The 20,515-nt window shown below is 38.8% G+C and overlaps 1 protein-coding gene across 2 annotated transcripts in view; it reads left to right on the plus strand.

Annotated features, from left to right (window-relative positions):
* The window catches only part of KPNA1 (karyopherin subunit alpha 1), a 58,863-nt gene that overhangs the window by 27,370 nt on the left and 10,978 nt on the right, over positions 1–20,515 (plus strand). For both annotated transcript variants that reach the window (XM_066341176.1, XM_066341177.1), the window contains exons 7-13: positions 608–696; positions 1,978–2,077; positions 2,608–2,771; positions 3,922–4,000; positions 6,196–6,321; positions 18,735–18,862; positions 19,604–19,782. In XM_066341176.1, the coding sequence (XP_066197273.1) occupies positions 608–696; positions 1,978–2,077; positions 2,608–2,771; positions 3,922–4,000; positions 6,196–6,321; positions 18,735–18,862; positions 19,604–19,782 (865 nt within the window). The remainder of the gene's footprint in view (positions 1–607; positions 697–1,977; positions 2,078–2,607; positions 2,772–3,921; positions 4,001–6,195; positions 6,322–18,734; positions 18,863–19,603; positions 19,783–20,515) is intronic.

Genomic DNA, 20,515 nt, shown 5'->3' on the forward strand with positions numbered 1-20,515 from the left:
GTCCGAACCCTCACATTTTGCCATGCATATGACTTAATCAGCAGCACTGGTTCTGTCTCACAGTTTTATTGCAGCCCATCTGAACTCTTTGATTCTGAATACTGGTTTATCTTGAACATAGATTCTCATTTTTATCTGTGACTGTGTAAACAATGCATGCTTTTATGGCTTCGTGGTGAATACTAATATATGGGCTGTTCCACACAAACATTTTTGGGTAGATACAGACTTGCTTGAGCTATTCTACAAACATTTGGTTTTGAATTAGCTGTGAACAAGGAGTGTAGAATTAGAATGTTCCTAAGCCTGTGGAGGTGAGCTCATCTCTTACATTGTGGACAGAGCAAGGGTATGTCTGCCTGCACAATCTCTGGAGACATACATGTTTGCTGTTATGGTATTCTTCTTAGATCTCCCTAAATATTTCTGATTCGTATAACGAGCTTGAGTGTATACATGTAATATGCAACCAGAATGCATTCATTCCCCTTCTGTATGTTGTCCAGGATCTAACAGTGAGAACAGATTATCTCCCAACTCTAATACATATGTTAAACTGGTGGCATTTTGAGAATAAAAGCAATTATTATTCTGTTTTTCGTTGCAGGCAGTATGGGCTCTTGGCAACATTGCTGGAGACAGCACTATGTGCAGAGACTATGTTTTGGACTGTAATATCTTGCCCCCTTTATTGCAGTAAGTGTGTTTTAATATGTTTTCCGGAATTTTACTTGAGCCTGATAAGACTGAAATTTGGGGTTCGCCTTGAAGAGTAATAATACTGTTTTCTTTTATGGTGGACTAATCAGAGTTTTTAACGGGGAATCCTGAACTACTTTTTAAATTAAGGTAAAATGGAAACATGTTTTAGAAGCAGCTAAACTGGAACTGTTTTATTTTACTACGGTGTGGGTGGATGTCTGGGCTTATTTTAGAGTCACAGAATAATTTAAGTTGAAAGGTACCTTTGGAGGTCATCTAGTCAAAGCCTTTCTTCATAGCAGGTGAGATCAGATTAGATTGCTCAACTACTTAACCAGTCAAATTTGGAACATCAAAAGTAGATTCCGTAACTACCTGGGGTAACCTGTTGCAGTATTTGACCATGGCGTGATGAAACACAGTGTTCTGATACCTAATCAGAATTTTCTGAGTTTTACCTCATGATGGTGACTCTTGTCCTGTCACTGTGCACTTTTGAGAAGGATCTGGCTTCCTGTTTTCTGTATCCACCTGTTAGAGTGTTGTTGGCAGCCGTTTTATCTCCTCTTACACTATCCCCTCATAAGGCTGAACAAATCCAGGTCACTGACGTCCCATTGCATGTCATTTCTCTAGCTTGCTAATTGTCTTGATGGTCCTCTGCTTAAGGAGCATATTATTGCTGAAACAATGACACCATCTTGTGTTGTCATGTCCAAATTACTCAGTCTCTGTCCTTTGCAGAATCTGCAGCAGGGGAATTCTCCTGTGCTCTCATAAAGACACTGGTACAGTGGGAGATGGCTATGAGAAAAAGAAACTGAATTGTTACACTTGTGGGGAAATTAGGTCTTGCCTTTCTGCATTTTCCTAGGCCAAACTGGGACTCATTCTGAGACTGACATAAAAATGCAGTTTGGCTGCGAGAGTACTCTTCAAAACTACCTGCATGTCCTCCTCCTTAGAGTAATTTTGTCACAGTTCCTGCTCCTTTTTGACTGTTAGTCTGCCATGTCAGTGTCTGAGCATTTGAGTGAAATTTAGTGTAATGTTTACTGTTCTTGTTGGGATACTAGATTCCCGTATCTAGCATGTGTGTTAGTAGCCATCAAGGATGATTTTTCTTTAGGATATATTTTTATATAAAAAAACCTATCATATTTTGCCCTGGTGTATGTTAAAAAGAGTTTGATTTAATGGTTCACACAGTTAATGGGGTTACCTGGCTTCGATTTTTAAAAGCAAGGGGTGGAAATTTTTGTTGGTTTGTTTTAGATTGCTTTCAAAACAGAATCGTCTCACTATGACCCGAAATGCTGTATGGGCTCTGTCCAACCTCTGCAGAGGGAAAAATCCTCCTCCTGATTTTGCCAAGGTAAGAGATGCTTGAAAGAAAATGTGTTGTGGTTAGCTTGATTACTAGTTTAAGGTGATGAAGCTTAATCTAAATGAGAAGGAATGTTTCATAGAAATGGTGAAATATTTGATGGGCTTCTTACTGATGAAGTTTTTTGTTTAGTCCTTTGGGCAGACATTGACAACCACTGTTTTAACACAGGTGCCTAGTAACTTTTTGTTACTGTTCACGTACTGGAGATGACTGTCCCATAGCAGAACAAAACTCTGCACATCTTGACTGCTGTAGAGCAGCACATGGCACGTTTTAGTAAACAAGTTGAGTTTCATTGGCAGATGTGGTTCTGTAGAGGCTCAGGGGTTGCTTTGGTGCTTTTCTGGAGACGTGCTTCTCCAGGCTTGTCCTGCACAGAAGTGGTCTGAAATTTTCTGAGTATTGAATCTTAAGATGCCAGTGCCTAATCCAATAATGACATACAAAATTAGCTGACATAATAACAGCTCTTCTGGCCCTTTTAATTGTATGTATCTCCTCTTAATATCTTGCAGGTTTCGCCTTGTCTTAGTGTGCTTTCCTGGCTGCTCTTTGTCAATGATACAGATGTATTAGCTGATGCCTGCTGGGCTTTGTCCTATTTGTCTGATGGCCCCAATGATAAAATCCAGGCTGTGATTGATGCAGGAGTCTGCAGAAGACTTGTGGAACTGCTGATGTAAGAAATCTGTTGCAAGCAAGCGTTGCTCTTTTCTGTGACATCAAGATTATAACAATAAGGAGTTTAATTAAATAGGTCTTGAAATGCTGTGATTTCCAAAGAGCAAGATTTGAGTTTTAAATTTACCTGTCTGTTCAGTGTTCTCTATTTGTTGTGAGTAACAAAAGCAATGGAACTTTTCTTTTACTAATTTTGCTGTTTCTTAAGAGGGTTTTTTTTTTTTCCTGCACCTAAGAGCTACATCTTTGTAAAATCCATAATATACATTTTCCTTGTGTCATTGAAGTCCCTATTATAGTTACTTAAGAAGGAAATTACCAAAAGGATATCAAAGACAAAAATATAAAAAAGTAGTTCAATTTACTAGAATTGACAATACCAGGGACTTGAAATACAATTAATTTCTGTACTGTAGAGGAGCATGTGCACACTTTGGTCAGTAAAGTGTAGCTGTGAGAGTTGGGCATCACAGAGACTGGCCTTGTTCAGAGCCATTGGTTCAGATCCAAGATCAGGACATGGACCATTCAATGGCCTAAGAACAAGGAATTATAGTTTTCGGTGATGTAAATAAAAAGACTTATTAAAGCCTCTACATTAGAGCAAATGTGATGGTGGATTAATGAATAGAGCATATTGGCTCTAAGTAGCTTTTTATAAAGAAGTGTTTTCATTTGAGAAAAAAATTCCTTACTTCACCTTTCCTATTCCAGTCCTGATTTAACAATGATGATGGAGGGATGCATATGATGATGGAGGATGATCAAACAGGGTTTGATGGGTTAAACACACAACTTCTATCCCTGTTCTTCCGTCTCATTCTCAGCCTTTGTGTGTGCTACATTAAGTGTATTTTATAGTTAAAGATAATTACTCTTTCCTCCCAAGGATGCTTGGACGTACTCTGAAGTACTTTTACACTTTTAATATTTTATTTTTATGCTGCTGAATGACATCTAAAGGTCTAAATATTTAGAAACCCTGGAAAGGCTTACCATTAGTTTAAAATCAGAGTGTTTATTTAGGCAGTGAAAGTCAAATTTATCAGGGAAGTTTTCCCCTGGCTGAGGCATTCCTTCCTTGAGATTGTGAAGCTGGAGATGCTTTGTGAAGGTTAATACTTAGATTTTTTCTTTCTCAATTTTAGGCATAATGACTACAAGGTTGTATCTCCTGCCTTACGAGCTGTGGGAAACATTGTTACAGGAGATGATATCCAGACCCAGGTATGGATTAACTTTCTCTTGTGTTGTACTGCAGTTCATCTTTCTGTAAATTGTGGTGATCTGTTCACAAGCATCTCCTCTTGTTCCTTTTGAAATTTGAAAGTGAAGGTTGATGACACTAATTGCTTCAAAAATGTGGTGGTTTTCAGTTTTTCTGTTCATTCCTGAACTAGTGATGGTTCTTAGGTAGCTGTGTCTGGGACTTGTGGGCAGCTGTGCAGTACCCCTCAAGGGTGGGATGTTTTTGGTTTATTTAAAGCAAGTCTGTCTCTTAGGCTGAGTTTTATGCTGAGTGATGTACCCTGGTAGTGCTGTCAAAGGCCAGTCACATTCAGTGCTGTTGCTAATTATATGTGATGAATATGTCATATATATTATGAAATATGTCAAAATTATGATGAAAAACAAGTATCTGGTCATATTTTGGGTGGTGTGTAGCTGTGTCTGGGCATTGGTTTAGAGAAGCATCAGTAGGAGGCAGTGACTCCCACCACTGCATTGGAATTAAACTGGTAGGCAGGAAGCCTGGTGCTTCAGAAGCACTAGGTTGTCACTGGGATGCTTCGGTAGTTCTGTGACTCTGACACCAGAGGTAAAGATGAGTTAGCAGCAGCAGGGCACTGTTTCAATATCTTATTCCTAGGAGGAAGATAACATGATTTTTTGATTGGTACAATATATTTTGTGTAGCTGAATTGCAGAGGTATTGTTGTATTTTTCTCGGTCGCATTTGTTTTGCAGATCAGTCATAAAGAATAAAAATGATTGAGGTGTGATTTCATAATTTCATTAAAACCACAAGAGATCACTAATTCACATGCAATGCAGGTTATTAAATAATGCATAAATCTTAGATTTTAATTAAAAAATAGTTTAAACTTTTTTTGTTGAGCATAATTTTTTCCAAGGAGCATACCATGAGCTTTCCTAAAATTCTAGAGAAATTTATAGGTAGGATAGTTTGATAGTCCTACCTGCAGATTGTGCTATATGCTAAAAAGTGATACAGGATGCATGTAAAAATCAGTAATCAGAAGTAGAGCCCATCTTTGAGAGGTAATCCATTTCTGAATATGAATACAATGTACAAGACAGTTCTTCGAGAACTTTTCTGTAAAACCTTGGGGCAAAAACTTGCTTTTACTTTTTCTCTCATTTTCAGCTATTAACAATTGCCAGTGCTTGAACACAGCTAAAACCATAGTTAGTATACAGGAAGAAAAAAAAAAATTTGTCCCAGCAGACACCTGATAAAAATCCTGAAACATAATCTTTGCTTTTTTAATCTTAGTGGGGAGTACAAAGATTTTAAGAATATGGAGCAGGGGGTTTGCACACAAGGGAATTATGTCCTGAGACTCCATGATCAGTAGTCATGCCCATGATTCAGCTTGACTGGAGTATTTCCTGTGAAATTCTGTAGCACACTGTTTTTTCCAAGGTGTCTTCTTTTGCCACACAAGGCAAAACCACTGTGCTTCTTGATGGACTCTCCCAATTTTTGGCTTCATTGTTAGAAGATAGAATAGAATTAAAATAAAAAGATAGTTCATGTTTCATTTTTTGAATCTTGTTATGCCCTTTTAGAGGGTCAAGAAGTCTTTCACTATCACACATGATATAAGGGTGCTGTCTTGTAACATCCAAGTTCTGGGGCATTTTCTTTTGTACTTTGGTCATTTGGAAAATAGAAATTTTGCTGCACTTTTCTGTGCTGTAAAATTGCAGGGGTTTTGCAATTTTTGTAATTTTTAAAATAAGAATTGTCCATTTATAATGTCACTGGATACAACGCTGGTCACGCTCTGCACCACAGTGCTAGCAGATATGAAAAACAGAAGTAGCTGGCACTTACAATTGTACAAAAATACAGGAAGATACCATAGTTTTATTTTTGTTTGGTCATAATATGCTTAGTATCTTCTTGTTTTCAGATCACACTGAAATCATTATGAAGATGTGATCTCTTATCTGAAAGATTTGCTCTTTAGTTTTCCTGTAGACATTTATTTCTTAATTCTTGCTGGGATTTTTTATATGTGGTTAGAAAATTTTGTGGTTTAAAAAAAAAAAAAAATCTCTGTGATCATCTAATGGGATATGTTTTTGTATTTTCAAGACATTGTACTCCTGTGATTCTTAATCCTGAATTTCTTCTAAAGTGTGCTTTGTTCTGTTTTTCCTGTTGTATTCAGGTAATTCTGAATTGTTCAGCCCTGCAGAGTTTGCTGCACTTGCTAAGCAGCCCAAAAGAATCTATCAAAAAAGAAGCATGCTGGACAATATCTAATATAACAGCTGGAAACAAAGCCCAGATCCAGGTAACCTTTTAACTATGATCAGTAATCTTTGTCTTGCAGACTAAAAGGAACACAGGTGGTTTTTTTTGTGCATGAAGTGCATATGTGTGTGTATGCACTGTCACAAATATGTAATTACATACAAGAAGTATATTGCTGTGTGTAATTAGAATATTTCAGTGGCCCAGTCATCTCCAAATGCAAATAATTTAATTTTCTAATCCTCTACATGTTATAAGGGGGAAGACAGTCATGGTAGAAAATGTGGCTAAGCTCAAGAATATTTTGTCTTAAATAATTTACTTTGTGCTTTTGATTATCACTAAGATACAGAAATTCTCAAGCATGAAAAGAATAGGCTACAAACTTTGAGAATCAAATAATTTTGCATATTTCTTGGGTTTACCATCAGACAGACATACATTTGAAAGTATTTCGGTTTATATTTTCTTGTAATTCCTTTTATAATTTCCATAAATGGCTGTCTAACATGTTGTCCTGGGATTTGTCCTTTCTGATTACACTAAGTGTTATAATCCCTTCATATTAAGTGATAGCACACAGATAGCACACACACACTCCCTTATATCACTCTTATGTCAATTAGGCTTGAAGGGATCAAATTGTTGTTCTGAGTCTGGATTGAGTGTCAGCCATCAGGAAAAATTCCCAGGACTTGTCTCCAGGTGGTATAAATGAGACAGATGGAACATCTTTTCCCCAGAGAAAAGTCTTTGGCTAGATGAAGAAGAAACAGCTCAATTTATTTTGTTTTCCCTGAATATGGAATTTTATTCAAGACAGCTGTACCAGGGAATTTTTTGCTTATCTTGCAGGGATGTGGTTTCACCTGATGGGATGTCAGGTGTCCCTCAGAGCTGGTCTATGACTCTGCTTCTCAGCTGGTCAGGGGGAGAGAAAATACAAGGGAAGTTTCATGAGCTGAGGTTAAGGACAGGGAGAGGTCACTCACTGATTACTGTCACAGGCAAAACCAGACCCAACTTGAGAAATTATTAGCATTTATTACCAGTCAGAATCAGAGTGGGATAATGAAAAGTAAGACTAATCTTAAAAGCACCTTTCCCCCACCCCTCCCTCCTTTCTGGACTTAACTTTATCCCTGATTCTTTTCCTCCTCTCCTTGGCAGTGCAGAATACAATCAGTTCATCACAGGATGTTTCTGCTGTTGCTTTCTCCTCAGGGAGGGAAGTCCTTCACCTGCTCCAGCATGGGGTCACTCCCATGAGAGACAGTCCTTCAGAAACAGGCTGCTCCAGCATGAGCCCCTCTGGGGTCACCAGTCCCCGCAGCAAACCTGCTCCTGTGTGGGCTTCTGTCTCCACGGGGCCACAGGTCTTGCCATGACCCTGGTGCATTGTGGGCTTCCATGGGGTCACTGCCTTCTTTCAGCCATCCACCTGCTCTGGGGTTCTCCATGGGCTGCAGGTGGATCTCTGCTCCTCCATGGACCTCCATGGGCTGCAGGTGGATTTCCTGCCTCACCATGGGCTGCACCATGGGCTGCAGGGGAATCTTTGCTCTGGCACCTGGAGCAGCTCCTGCCCTTCCTTCTGCACTGACCTTGGTGTCTGCAGGGCTGATTCTCTTACATATTTTCACTCTGGCTGCAATTACTTTTGCCTAATAATGTTTTCCCTTTCTTAATTGAGTTACCACAGAGCTGCTATCACTGTTAAGAATGGGCTCAGCCTTGGACAGTTGCAAGTCCATCTTGGAGCCAGCTGGCTTTGGCTCTGTCAGACACTGGGGAAGCTTCTGGCAGCTTCTCACAGAAGCCAGTCCTGTAGCTTCCCCCACTGCTGCCAAAACCTTGCCGTGCCAACCCAATACAAAGAACATTCCCTCATTCCTTCTCTTTGGCGAAAGTGTTGGAGAAAGATATTGCAGTGCATGACAAAATCACGAAGGTTGGTTTGGAAGGGACCTTAAAGTTCATCTAGTTCCAGCCCCCCTGCCATGGGCAGGGATGCCATTCACTACATCAGGTTGCCCATGACCACATCCAACCTGGCCCTGAAACCACACTTCGTCTGATAAACACAAGTGTTTCTATCAAGGCAGTTGAATCATATTCTTATGTAAATCAAGTTTAATTCTGAGGTTACATTTTTCAATTCTTTTCTCCCTCACTGGATGTGTAAAGTATTTTCAGAGATTGCAGAGGATGCATGAACATCTGGCTGGAGATGTTTATTCTTTGAGGAATGTCAATAAATGTCAGAAATATTAGACTCTAGAAATATTTGTATTACTTATTAGTAAACTGGAAGAAATAATGTTCACACAGAAAGTGAACCAAGCATCTTGATATATTGGCAAAAGTAGCCGAGGTGTACTTGTTGCCTCTGTTTTCCTTGGAAGGCAGCCTGATTGCTGCTCTTATAATGATGACTCTGGATTACTCATTCTGTATGATCAGAATCAGCCTGAAGTGGTTAACCCTCTTCACCTGTGGGGTGGGATTACTTCTCTTTTTGCAGAAAACTTGCACAACACTATGAAAAGGCTGCATGTTTTTCCTGAGGAATAAGTGTATTGTACCCTTTGCAGGTGACACTTGGGATCTTTTTGGTTTACATTCTCCCTTACAAAGAGCATTCAGCTGTTGAGGGCGCAGCATAAAGCTTTAATACCTTCAATGAGATCTTTATCTCAGAAAGCACAGGAAATAAAGTTAATATCTTTGTGAAAGATACTTCAGTCTTTGCTAAGATACCTGAAATTCCTGAAAATGAGAGCAAGCGCTCATCTAACATTCAGAGGTCCTTATGTTAGGAAATGAGTAGGCAAAACCCAAAACCTTAGGAAGGTGGAAAGCTCTGTAGGTCCTTCTTATTTGATGTAAAGATGTGACTAAGATGGGAGTGGGGCTGTGAGGAAAGGAATCCCCTGCCAGTGGTATTTGCTCTGGCTTTCTCGGTCAGCATTTTGTTTTACCACTAGAAGTCATGGTTTTTTGTCAGATACAGAGAGTGATATGGTTACTCAATCTAACCTTGGTAGAGCTCCAAGAATTTTGATTCTGCCTTTATTGTGGTTTGTGTGTTAATCTGTGGATTAGTTGGATTTCTCACAAAGGTGCTGTGTAAAATCAGCAACTCTACCACTGTTTTTCTCCCCCACATCAGCTATTGTAATTGCTGTGCAAGTAGCAGGGCAGAGAAGATAGTTACTGCTGTTTGTACCAAGGTAAAAATGTTTTTGCCTTTGTGTTCCTTGCAGTAAAGAGTGGTTTTTTTGCTCTTTATCCGTTCAACAACCACCTTCAAAACACAATATATTCTCTCTAGAAGGGCATTTCTGCTTTTTTGGGGAAGTCTAAGGGTATTTTCTGAGCAACAGTCCAACCAAATACATTGTCTTAAGTTTGGGTTTTTTCTCAAGTCTGTTGGAGGGTTGCTTCAGGATGTGTAATTGTATAGGGATGTTCCAAACTTAAGAAGAGCTTTAGAAAGCCAGATACCCATACAAGTCATTCCATAAAGACATACCAGAAGTGACAGTGGAAAGTAGTTTTTTGCTAGTTTCATATTCTTGATCTACTCAAGATACAGTTATGAAGAGTCCTAGAGGTAATTTGAATTCTAGTGCACCAAAAGCTATTTCAGTAGTGTATTCACTTCTGCAATTTCTTTGTAAGTATTCACAGTACCACATTGTCCTGTTTTCAAATGAAGGAGTAGATGCCTGTCCTTGTTTGCACAGTGCTCTTACACCTGGTATTTGCTACTCAGGCACAAACGAGGGTTTAGTTGATGAGTCTTATCTGTATTCCTGGTAATCCTTGGTCTTTTAAACTGTTATCACATCTTTATTTGGAAATGAGTAAGGGTAAAATAACCTCTCCTTTGTTGAACCAGACTTTGCCTAATCTACCTGAGCAAAATCATTAGTCTGTGCATGTGTGCTTAGCAGTTTTTTAATGTTTTGGGGTATTTTATCACAAATCAGCTGCTTTTCTATTGAGAACAGATTAGAATTGCATGGTGACTTGAAAAGGTGAGGTCAGAAGGGAGGAGGAAATTAATGCTATGAGCCATTAGTATTGCATCTTCACTTTAGCAATGACTCTTTAAAAGTGCAAAAAGAGCCCTTTAACTCTGCATAGAAAAATACTTGTGATTATGTGCATAGAAGCAGTCTTTCTCGAAAGTCTTGTATCAAGAAGAAAACAGTGTCAAACAAATCAGCAGAATACATGTGAATTTAAAAGAATCAAGCTTAAAAGCAGCTGCCTTAGGAAATGTCACAGACAAGGTTGGAAGAGTTGATGCATAATGCAAGTCCAGGGAAAAAGAATGTAAGAAGCATCTTTGGAAAAGTGAAAGCTGTATTTCATTTAAGAGTCCCTCAGGCCCCATTCAGAGTAATTGAACTGCCTGCAAACTCCAAGCACACACTTGCTTTGTAGTGAAAAAATGACTGCCCTAAGTGCATACCCAATTTAATCTATACTGACAGTTACAAAAATTAAATTAAAAACCAGTGTTTCTGATTGTGAGCGGTATATAACTATCCTGGTAATGATGACATACTGCAAATCGTATCTATCATGAGGTCTTGATTTTTGGAACTGCAGAAAATTGCTCATTAGAGAAAGTTGTGAAGTAAAGCACAGTGGAGAATGCTCACAACATGCTTGATTGGAGAACTCAAAGTCAGTGTTTCTTGGAAGTAAAATTGGCAATTGCAGGTGTGATTGCAGTGATTACCTTGTGTTGAAAGGAAAGTCTCATCACAGATGTGTAACAAGTTCCAGAAAGACCCTTGATTCTTTAGTTTCTAGTCTCAACCTAGAGAATGTTGTGTGAGATACAAGGTGTGATGAAACCTCTTTTCAGCTTCAGAGCTGATAAGTCTGCATTTCTTAGAAAGTGCCTTTGAGGTATTTCTTCAGACAACTCCTATTTAATGGCAGAATCATTGTAAACATTTGAACTGAAAAGCACTTTAAAAAAGGATTTCTGAAGTTGAAAAATGCTGTTTGGTAAGATGTTGCATGAAGATGGCCATATACTAAAAGGGAGAATAAAAGTGTAGTCTGTTTTTATTGCTGTGAAAGATAAAGGATAATTCCCATCTGGGATGAATACTTGATTTAAATAAGTTCATGGGTGAATGTATTTCATCTGAGAGTTGAGATAGTTTTGGGTTTTTTCGTTCTCTACATTTATGTCACGTGATGAATTAAAACATTACTTCTTAAGAACTGGTCTTCCTTACAGAAGGAATTCTAAGACACTAGATGCAGCTCTAAATTAAATTATTTATTTTCCTTTCTTCCCAGTCCCTCTAAATTGCTCGATAGTTGCTACTAGAGGTCATAAACTGGAGCAAATCTGCTCCACTCTCTGTAATGTTTACCAGATTTTGATCGTGCACAATCTTTAGCCAGAAATCAGACAAGAATGATTTCAGCACGTGATAATTTTTTTCACGTCTGCCTGGTGTAGTGACCCACATTTTTGCAAGTTGATCTAAATAGCGGATTGTCACCTCAGAACAGTTGGGATGTTAAAATTCTCTGGAACCTTGGGTAGTGCTCAGGCCACAATCTAGCAATCCCTTCTGAAGCACACCAAGAAGACATTAAAATATTTTGATGAATCTAATAGGTATTTTACTTAACCAGTATTAACAGACAGGACTATATTTAGTGTTGTCTAAGATTGCATTGGGTTACACTCCCTCCATCCACCCACTGTAAAGTATAGAAATATAAAGTCAGAGGGAAGGACTTTTATATTGATCTCCACTTTCATACTGCCTACAATGCTGTTTGGTAGCACACTCCAAAGGCTTTCACTGCCATTTCTAAAAGATAAGGCAGCAGCCTATCACTGTTAGATTTGCACTCCAACACAATCAAGTAAACTCTAGCATTAAGGCAATGTAAATTAACATGCATGAAATGTGTGAAAGTGCCTGCTGAACTTTCTTTGGTGGCTCTTAGTTTAGCACAGGAGGTTTGGGGTTTTTTCCCCATGAAAGGTGGAAGAGAAAGCCTTTCAGAGTGTGTTATCAGCAGTGCCTAGGCAACAGAAAAGTACGGTGGAATACAGCAGTCTTTCCCCTCTTTATTTCTGTGCTTTCAAGGTTTGGGGTGGATGTGTATATCCTGATGCAGTCGTGATTGTCACTAAGTATAGTTTTTGTTTGTTAATTTCCTAGTTTGTATACAGCTTTGCTGTACTTCAGTGGATAGCTTCCCCAGTCAGGGAGAAGGGGAACTACATCTTCCTGGGAGTCAGAAGGAGAACTGCACAACTGAAGCTTAATCCTGACTGTCGACCCTTCTGAAGGGTATGAAAGGCTGTCACATACCTCAGAAAATGTTCTGTGTCTTAACTTCGCAACCCGTTGAAAAGCTATGGAGGGCAGTACATCAGGCACAGACTTCCATGTCTGACAGTGAAGACATCATAGGAGTTCTCTGCTCTTGACAGGTTAAGAAACTTCTCACTTCTTTTCTAACATACCCTAAATTTTCACAAGGACATCTGGAAGTCTGAGTATGGGTAGGCATGGTAGCAGCAAGGTCTCTGCCATATTTTTTCCTCCTCTAGAGTTTCTTAACCTTGCAGAAGAGTGACATGGGTAAATGTAGCAAATTGTATATTGCATGTCAGTTTTTAAAACTCTGGAATGAAATGCCTTTTTACAGAATGTGGTGAAAGTTACAAGCTCAGAGTTGTCACAGGCTCTTCTCCCAAAGGACCACTGGGGCACCACTCCAAAAGTACTGCTGGGGACGTGGAAAAGGAATTACATGATTCACACAGAGCTGGTTCATACAGGCATCAAGTTACCTTAAATATAAAGTGTGTTTAGTTTATGTCATAGTTTGCGTAATTAACCTAACAATCTTCACACGCTGTTTGTAGTAGTAGAACTTTAAAAAAATATATCCATTAAGAGCAGAATATGGCATTACTGACAAGGTCATATTAGTTTGCAGACTAGTGAAAGTCAAAGATTAATCTCTTCCAGGTTTAACTTTAAGTACAAAATCTGTTTTCAGGCTTCTGCATACCTTATACCAAATTGAGGACAGCAGAGCTAGAATACCTTTAATTTCTTTACTGTGGCTGAAAACTACAGCAGTCAGTGGTGTGTTACTGCCTTTGTGAGGTTGGTTGGTCTGTTTGGTTTGGTTTTTTCTTTCTTTGTTTTGTTTTTTTTAGGATTGAATGACCCTAAAAGCAGGAGAGAGCTCAACAAGGTGCTGCTCATTATCCTGCAGGTTCTTGCTGATGGCAGTAACAGCCTTGTGTAAAATGGCTAGCAGTTTGCTTTATACACAGTTCGGAGGATATAGGCTTAGGTATCTGTGTTAACAACATAAAGGTTCATTAGAACTGAGATCTGAAGTGCTTCCTCTCTGGCTCTAGGAAGGCAGTGTTCTTTGTACCCATGACATAGTGTGAAGTAGTTTCAGCTTACAAATATTTGCTATGTTAGTTATAAAGCAGTCGTAAATTGAATAAATAAACAAGGTAACTGGAAAAGAAGCCACTGAGAGGCCTTTATGAACTAAAATTTCCAGCCAGGAGGGGGAGGTGATACCAGTAGGGCTTTATTTGCAGCTCCCAATTATATGGTGACTGTAATTTTGGTTTGTTAAAGGTAATGAGGGAGCTTGCAGGAGCAGGGAAAAAGTCAGTCCAAGACTTGTTTGCTTTCACGTTTATGTGATGAGTGATATGTAGGTATGTGGTGCCATCACGTGCATGCTAAATGTGTGTGTTTGCATATCATAAGTGGTTTAGGTGTGGGAACCCAGAGGGGGAGAAGCAAATTCTCATAGGGTATTGACCAGCTCAAAATATGAATTTAATGTACTGTAGCTGAAGATCTCCCTAACAACGACTATAACATACTTAGATTAAACATCTCTGCAGGTGTACTGACACTTAGAGAATTCATTTTTGTAATCTAGCTTCACTCTTTAAAAATCCAATACTGTGAAGTGAAGGTGCTTGGTTAAGATAAGACAGGCAGAGGGTTTCCAAGAGACAGGCAACACTCCGAGAGGACTGCACCACAAGGATACCAACTATTAAAAAACACCTCAAACCAAAACAACATACACACCCCAAACCAAACATAGAAAAGTTGGCACTTTAGAAGTGAGGGCCAGGTTTGCTGAAGTACTGAGCATTAAAAATTAAATTTGAAAGTTCATATTTCAATTAAAATTCGATTTCAGTTAAAATTCAGTTTTGGTTTTCCGAAAGACTTGTAGTTACAACTTAAGATGGGCTTCAGTTCCAACAAATCCACTGGTAGTGGATGCAGTTGGGCAAAAACTTCAGTGTTTGTTTAATGTATTAAACGATGGGCTTTGGATTACCTATTGTGCAAAAAAGATATTTCTAATGTATTTTCTAGATAGCATCTCAGTGCCTAGTAGTAGCAGCCTAAAACCTTTTTATTTCTTTCGTGCTTTTCAAGTTCTTGTTGAACTGAAATCCCTTAACTCTGTTCTATTTGTTTGAATGCTATGCTTATCTTGAGCATTGTCTATGCACTACACTTCTTTAGTCTTCAATGCACTTCCACGTCAGGCACACACAGTATAGGAATGCTAAAAAAGTAAAGTAATTTGAGTTAAGCAAATCTGAATCCTCAGAAGTTTTAAGTGTCTCATCCTGCCACAGTTCTTTAGGCTCTGCTTGAGGCTTGCTTTTCTTCAAAAATAAAAATCAAATTTTGTTTTAGCATTTATTATTTTATCACTTAAAAGAAGTTTACCTGAAAGGGAAACATGACCTATTTCCACAGTAACTTTTATGTTGTTTCCTCATAAAATATTGTAGAGATGGGATTCCTTAGGCATTCTAGTATGCTTTCAAGAGTAACTGCTGTGGGCAGGCTTCAAGTCATAGGGTGTAAATAATAGATGCTGCCTAGCAGTAACTCTGTATTGGTACTTTGTTGTTTCCATCCTTGCTGGGCTTAACTAGACTTTTGAAATTTAATGAAAATACTAAGGTGAAAGCAGACTATTTTCTGACCTGGTTAATTTTATTTTATTTTTTCTTAAACCTGAGTTCTGAGAGTTTCAACTATTGAGAGAGTACTAGTGGAAAAGCTTGGCTGTATTACAGAGGGACAGTTGGGAACCTTTCAGTGAGACTCATGCTAGGGTGAGGTGGCAACACTTATGTTGCCTGTCAGGCAGTAGAAAACAGAAATACACTGACTGGTAATCATGTCTCTTGAGACAGCCTCTCATAAGACACTTCTCTGAAAGAAGCTGTGATTCATTGTGGTGCTTTCACTTGTTCCACTTGGGTAAAGATAGCCAGCTTCATTGTAGAGCAGAAACAAAGTAAGGTCCCCGTAGCCTTTTACACAATAGAAATAGAAGAGCACTCAGCCAACAGATGTGAGATCTGGATTCAGTTCTTTCTGAGATGGTTCAAATGCATATTTCTTCACTCTTAAGAATTTACCCACTGAACTGACGCATCCAAGGACTGGAGCAAAGAGTTGAAAATTGATTGAACCGGAAGAAAAACAGTAAATATTTTGTGTTTTCCCACTTAACTGTCCTCCTGTTGCTAGTTCTCTTTATTCTGGAATTGGCTTACTATTTTACAAGTTTTAAGTTTAAGCATTTTAAGGTAACGGGGTTTTTTTGGCAGTAAGAAGACTCAAGTGTTAGTTACTGCTGTTAGGTAAGGTGTGCTGATTTAGTTGCACGCTATCATGTAACATACTCTGATTTTAGTGCTTATTATAGAAGTTGGTTTTAAGAAGACAATTTCTAAGGAAATGAATTTCCTGTAAAAGGATTGCTTTGGGGAGAGGATTTAAGAAGTGATAATGAGATTTGATTTGTTTTTTGCCACAATAGTAAAATCCTAATGCCCTCAAGTATCCCTATCCTGGATCCATATCAAGACCTTTCAGTAGGCAATGCTTGACATCCTGTAACACTCTGTTCTTCTGAAGGGCTTCTTCCTCGACAACACCCTTGTATAGAATTCTGTGGACTCAAATAAAGCAAATTGTATGCTGACAACTCCCTTTTTCCTCTCCATCTGATGAGGACTGAAGTTCACTGGTGAAAACACTTTCACTCTCTAGGTGCAGAGTCAGATAATCTCAAGTACCAGTGTGGGCTCTCTGCTCAGCTGCTGTCCATGGCTGCATCAGGAGCTCTCTTAACTCCCTGTGCTTGGGTGCTACTCACTGGCTGGTTCATCTTGATTCTCTCTGGCAAACAGATGCACATGTTTGTCTTGGGCATCTCCATGCTTGCAGACCCATTGAATATCAGCTCAGACCATGGGTCCATGCCTGGGTCCTTGGCCTCCTATTTGCTGTCCAATCAGTTTGCCAGCAATCTGCATACATTGTGATCTTTCATATCCACCACCGCTTTTGGGGATGACATAAATTCCCCCACCACACACAGTAGGTGCCCAGGCACATTGGTCCTGTGCCCTGCAGTCCCATTGCACCTGAGGTGCTGGGATCTTCATTAAACTTTGCTCCAGTCCCCCTAATAGCTGGCATCCAGGCATATGGGCCCTGTGGGCTATGATCCTGCCCCAGTGGTTGATGCTGAGACCTTCACCCGCTCTAGTTGCAGGGGCCCTTTCATCTGAGGCCTGATGCTGGTTGCTGACCCCAAATTGACATTTTAAGGGACCTGATTTCATGGCCCTTCGGGCTGCTGAGACACTTGCCCACCCACTCTAGCTGCTGGCCTCACAGACACAAGGGGTTCTCCTGAGGTCTGGTCCAGCTCCTGGCCCACAGTGAGTCGTGCTCAGTTGCTAGCACCTAATCCATACAGTGCTCAGGTGGGATAGAGAGAGTGGCTACGTGATAAAATAGTTAAGAAAAAATAGTTTTTGCGCAGTTGCACTTGTCCCTGTCATCAGTTACAAAGTCCAGGCTGGCTCTATGCCTGTAGTTTCTTAATGACCTTTTAATTAGTGAGTGAAACTGTTTCTTTGTGATTGTTTCCTTATCCCTTGATACCAGGTTTGTGTCACGGTGTGTTTTATTTATTACTTTCTTGTTATTTGTGTCTGCCTTTGAGCTGGAAAGGTCCTTGATCTCATAACTTCAGTAAAGCAAACACTCTCATATTCCACATACCCATACAGTGATAATTTCACAAAACTAATTGGGTTTTTTTGCAGTAAAATGTGTGAGGAGGTAAAATGCATCTCTTTTTAAGATACTTTCTTTTATCTTTTTTTTTTTTTTTTTTTTTTTTTTTTTTTTTTTTTTTTTTTTTTTTTTTTTTTTTTGCTTTTGTTTATGACCTATTACTTTCAGCAGTCATGTTCTAGAATTTCAGTTAAGGATACTTTTTCAAATATTCTTAGTAATGTACAAATGTAATACAACATGGCATGATGGAAGTCATAATTTTCCTTGAGGTCCCCAGATTACTGTATCAGAAGTGTGCATTCTTTGGCATAGGAGACAGTGGTTTTGGGCCTGTTAGTGCAACTGATAGGCTGCATGGATTTACAAAGCAGAGGCTGTGTGGATGCCCAGACAAAGAGGAAGGATAAAAGAAATAACAAACCATTGGTTTTTTTTACCAGGTTAGCCGTTCACACTGTGAGTTTACTGTAGCTTTTTGCTGTATGTAATCGATTTTCTTCTACAGAGCTCTGTGAAAAGGATCTTTTTGGCTTTCTTTGGATTTCTCTTTGTTAGTTTTGTGATGATTTATACTGGTATAGTGGTAGATAAAAAACTAATCCTAAGATCTTGCTTGTTTGAATGATCCTTATCAAAGTGTTTCAAGTCCTTGCTGTAGGTGTGTAACCAAACTGGTTTAATTTTTGTCCTATTGCAAAAGGCTGTTTTCAGAAGGAGTTACCAGAAACTTAAAATTGCTGCCCAAGTGCTCATTTGGCTTCTACCACTTTGTTGAGCTGAGCAGAGAGCCCTACTGCCAAACCATCAGTGCTTTGTCTTTTCAGCAGGTGGCTGCTTGTTTTGAGCAGTTCTTACGTGAACAATTTTCCTCCATTGTCTCGCCCACTGGAAATGTATTATGGTACACAGGCCTATGAAGTTTAGGGTAACTTAATGACTTAATGATTTACTGACTTAATAGCTGAGACGTTTACTACCTGGAAAAAGAAAGGAAGTATGGCATTCTTTTGCTGTCAGGGTATGATTAAGTAACTCATTAGATATGGCAGTCACTTGAGTACAAATGTGTTCTGAATTCATTTAGAATAAGAACAGCCCGCAGCAATAACTAGGGTTTTAAATATAAAACTGAAAACTGATTTATCAGTTTTGGTGTTTGAAAAAGTGACATTTCCTTGTTTAACGTGTTATGCTGAGCATGGACGTTAACTAACTCAGGACAAAGAAGTATTTCATTTTTATTATGACCCTGCCATGTCATTTGTTTTTGCAGACCGTCATAGATGCCCATATCTTCCCAGCTCTTATAAATATTTTGCAAACAGCTGAGTTTCGGACAAGGAAGGAAGCTGCTTGGGCAATCACAAATGCAACATCAGGAGGCTCTGCCGAACAGATCAAGTACGAAACAGTTCAAATCTTTCAATGCAATAAGATGAGTTAGTGTTTGTATAAGAAAATAAACTATCAGCCTAGAAACTGAAAAAGCTTTCGGTATGCTTTCAGTGCTGTATCCAGAGAGATCATGTCCTTGTTATGAATGAGCCTTTCATTCCTCCAGGGAGAAATCATAAAAGCATATTAACTGTAATATTATTTACATAATTCAACCATTTGTCTAATGTGAAAAAAACTAAATGCAGCTTTTAAACTAACTTCTGAGGGGTGTAGAGTATAACAGAGTGCAGTAACAGTCTGGAGAGGAATAGCTCAGCCTCTCCAACAATGGCATCACTTGCATTGTTTCTCCTGTTTGGCTTATACCAGTACAATATGCTTTTGTGCAGTTTTGTATAAAATAATAATAATAAAAAGACTTTACAAGCATGTTAAATTAATATAATTGCTCTTTATAAAAATATTTGTAAATTATCATTATAGAAATATAGATTATGGTACAAAAATTAAATTATTTCATAGCTATATAGAGAGAGTGAGACAGAGAAAGGATTTTGAAGTTATTTTTGTTTTGGCAGAATTGACTAGATAGAAATAGATGTCTGTAATTTCTCTAATTTGTCCAGTCAAATTGATACTTTATCTGGCTGTTTTGGTTTGTTTGACCTTCATACTAAGTGCTTAAATGCCTACATCAATATAATTTTGCAGACAATTTACTGGGTTCTGTGTGATGTTTTTCAGGTATTTAGTAGAACTGGGATGCATCAAACCTCTCTGCGACCTCCTTACAGTAATGGACTCAAAGATTGTGCAGGTGGCACTGAATGGGCTGGAGAACATCCTGAGGCTTGGAGAGCAGGAATCCAAACGCAGCGGCAGTGGCATTAATCCTTACTGTGCTCTTATTGAAGAAGCATATGGTATGAGCCAAACACCTGGGGAAATCAGGGGATACAGGAATGGTCACAAACCCACTGGAATCCTCAGCAGGACCAGTTCTGTTAATTACCTTGTCACTGTTACTGAAAATAACCTGTTCTTTGATAAGTCTCCAGAGGAATCCATCTAATACATGATCTTTGTCTGTGTATAGATTTGAGACAGAATGTGCAGATTTTCTTGATCATCTTTTCTTGATTCATATAGCTTCAAAGGTGTTAACAAGAAAAGCACTACAATTCCCAGTAGTAGAGGTGTACTAGAATGGTTAACACTTGGATTTCATTATACCATCATTCCTTGCTGTATTATTTTTCTTTGTATCTGACTTCAAGGCTTGAGTTTGCCCCTGTGCTTAATGCCTGCCCAGAAACTGGTGGCCTGAGTTTAATTGCATTGTATAAATATATATTATACAGGTTAGGAAATAGAGTCTCTGTGCTTGGAAGTTTGGAATGCTTGTCCAGACACATCAGATCCAATCTGGTGTTGGTTAGTATGTAGCAGGTTGGTTAGCAGCATTAGTATGATTAGTAGCAGGTCAGACTACATGATTATCAGAAATCTATTTCAGCTTACATAGGTGATTCTGTAGTCACAGTCTTCATGGAGAAAGCACTGTGAACACACTTTAAGGAAACATGGTCCTAAAATTCTCTTCAGGGAAGGTCTTTGAATTTGAGGCCTTGTTCTTTACCTATTCAAGCTTGTTGA

The sequence above is a fragment of the Sylvia atricapilla genome, chromosome 2, assembly GCF_009819655.1.
Source record: "Sylvia atricapilla isolate bSylAtr1 chromosome 2, bSylAtr1.pri, whole genome shotgun sequence".
Lineage (NCBI taxonomy): Eukaryota > Metazoa > Chordata > Aves > Passeriformes > Sylviidae > Sylvia > Sylvia atricapilla.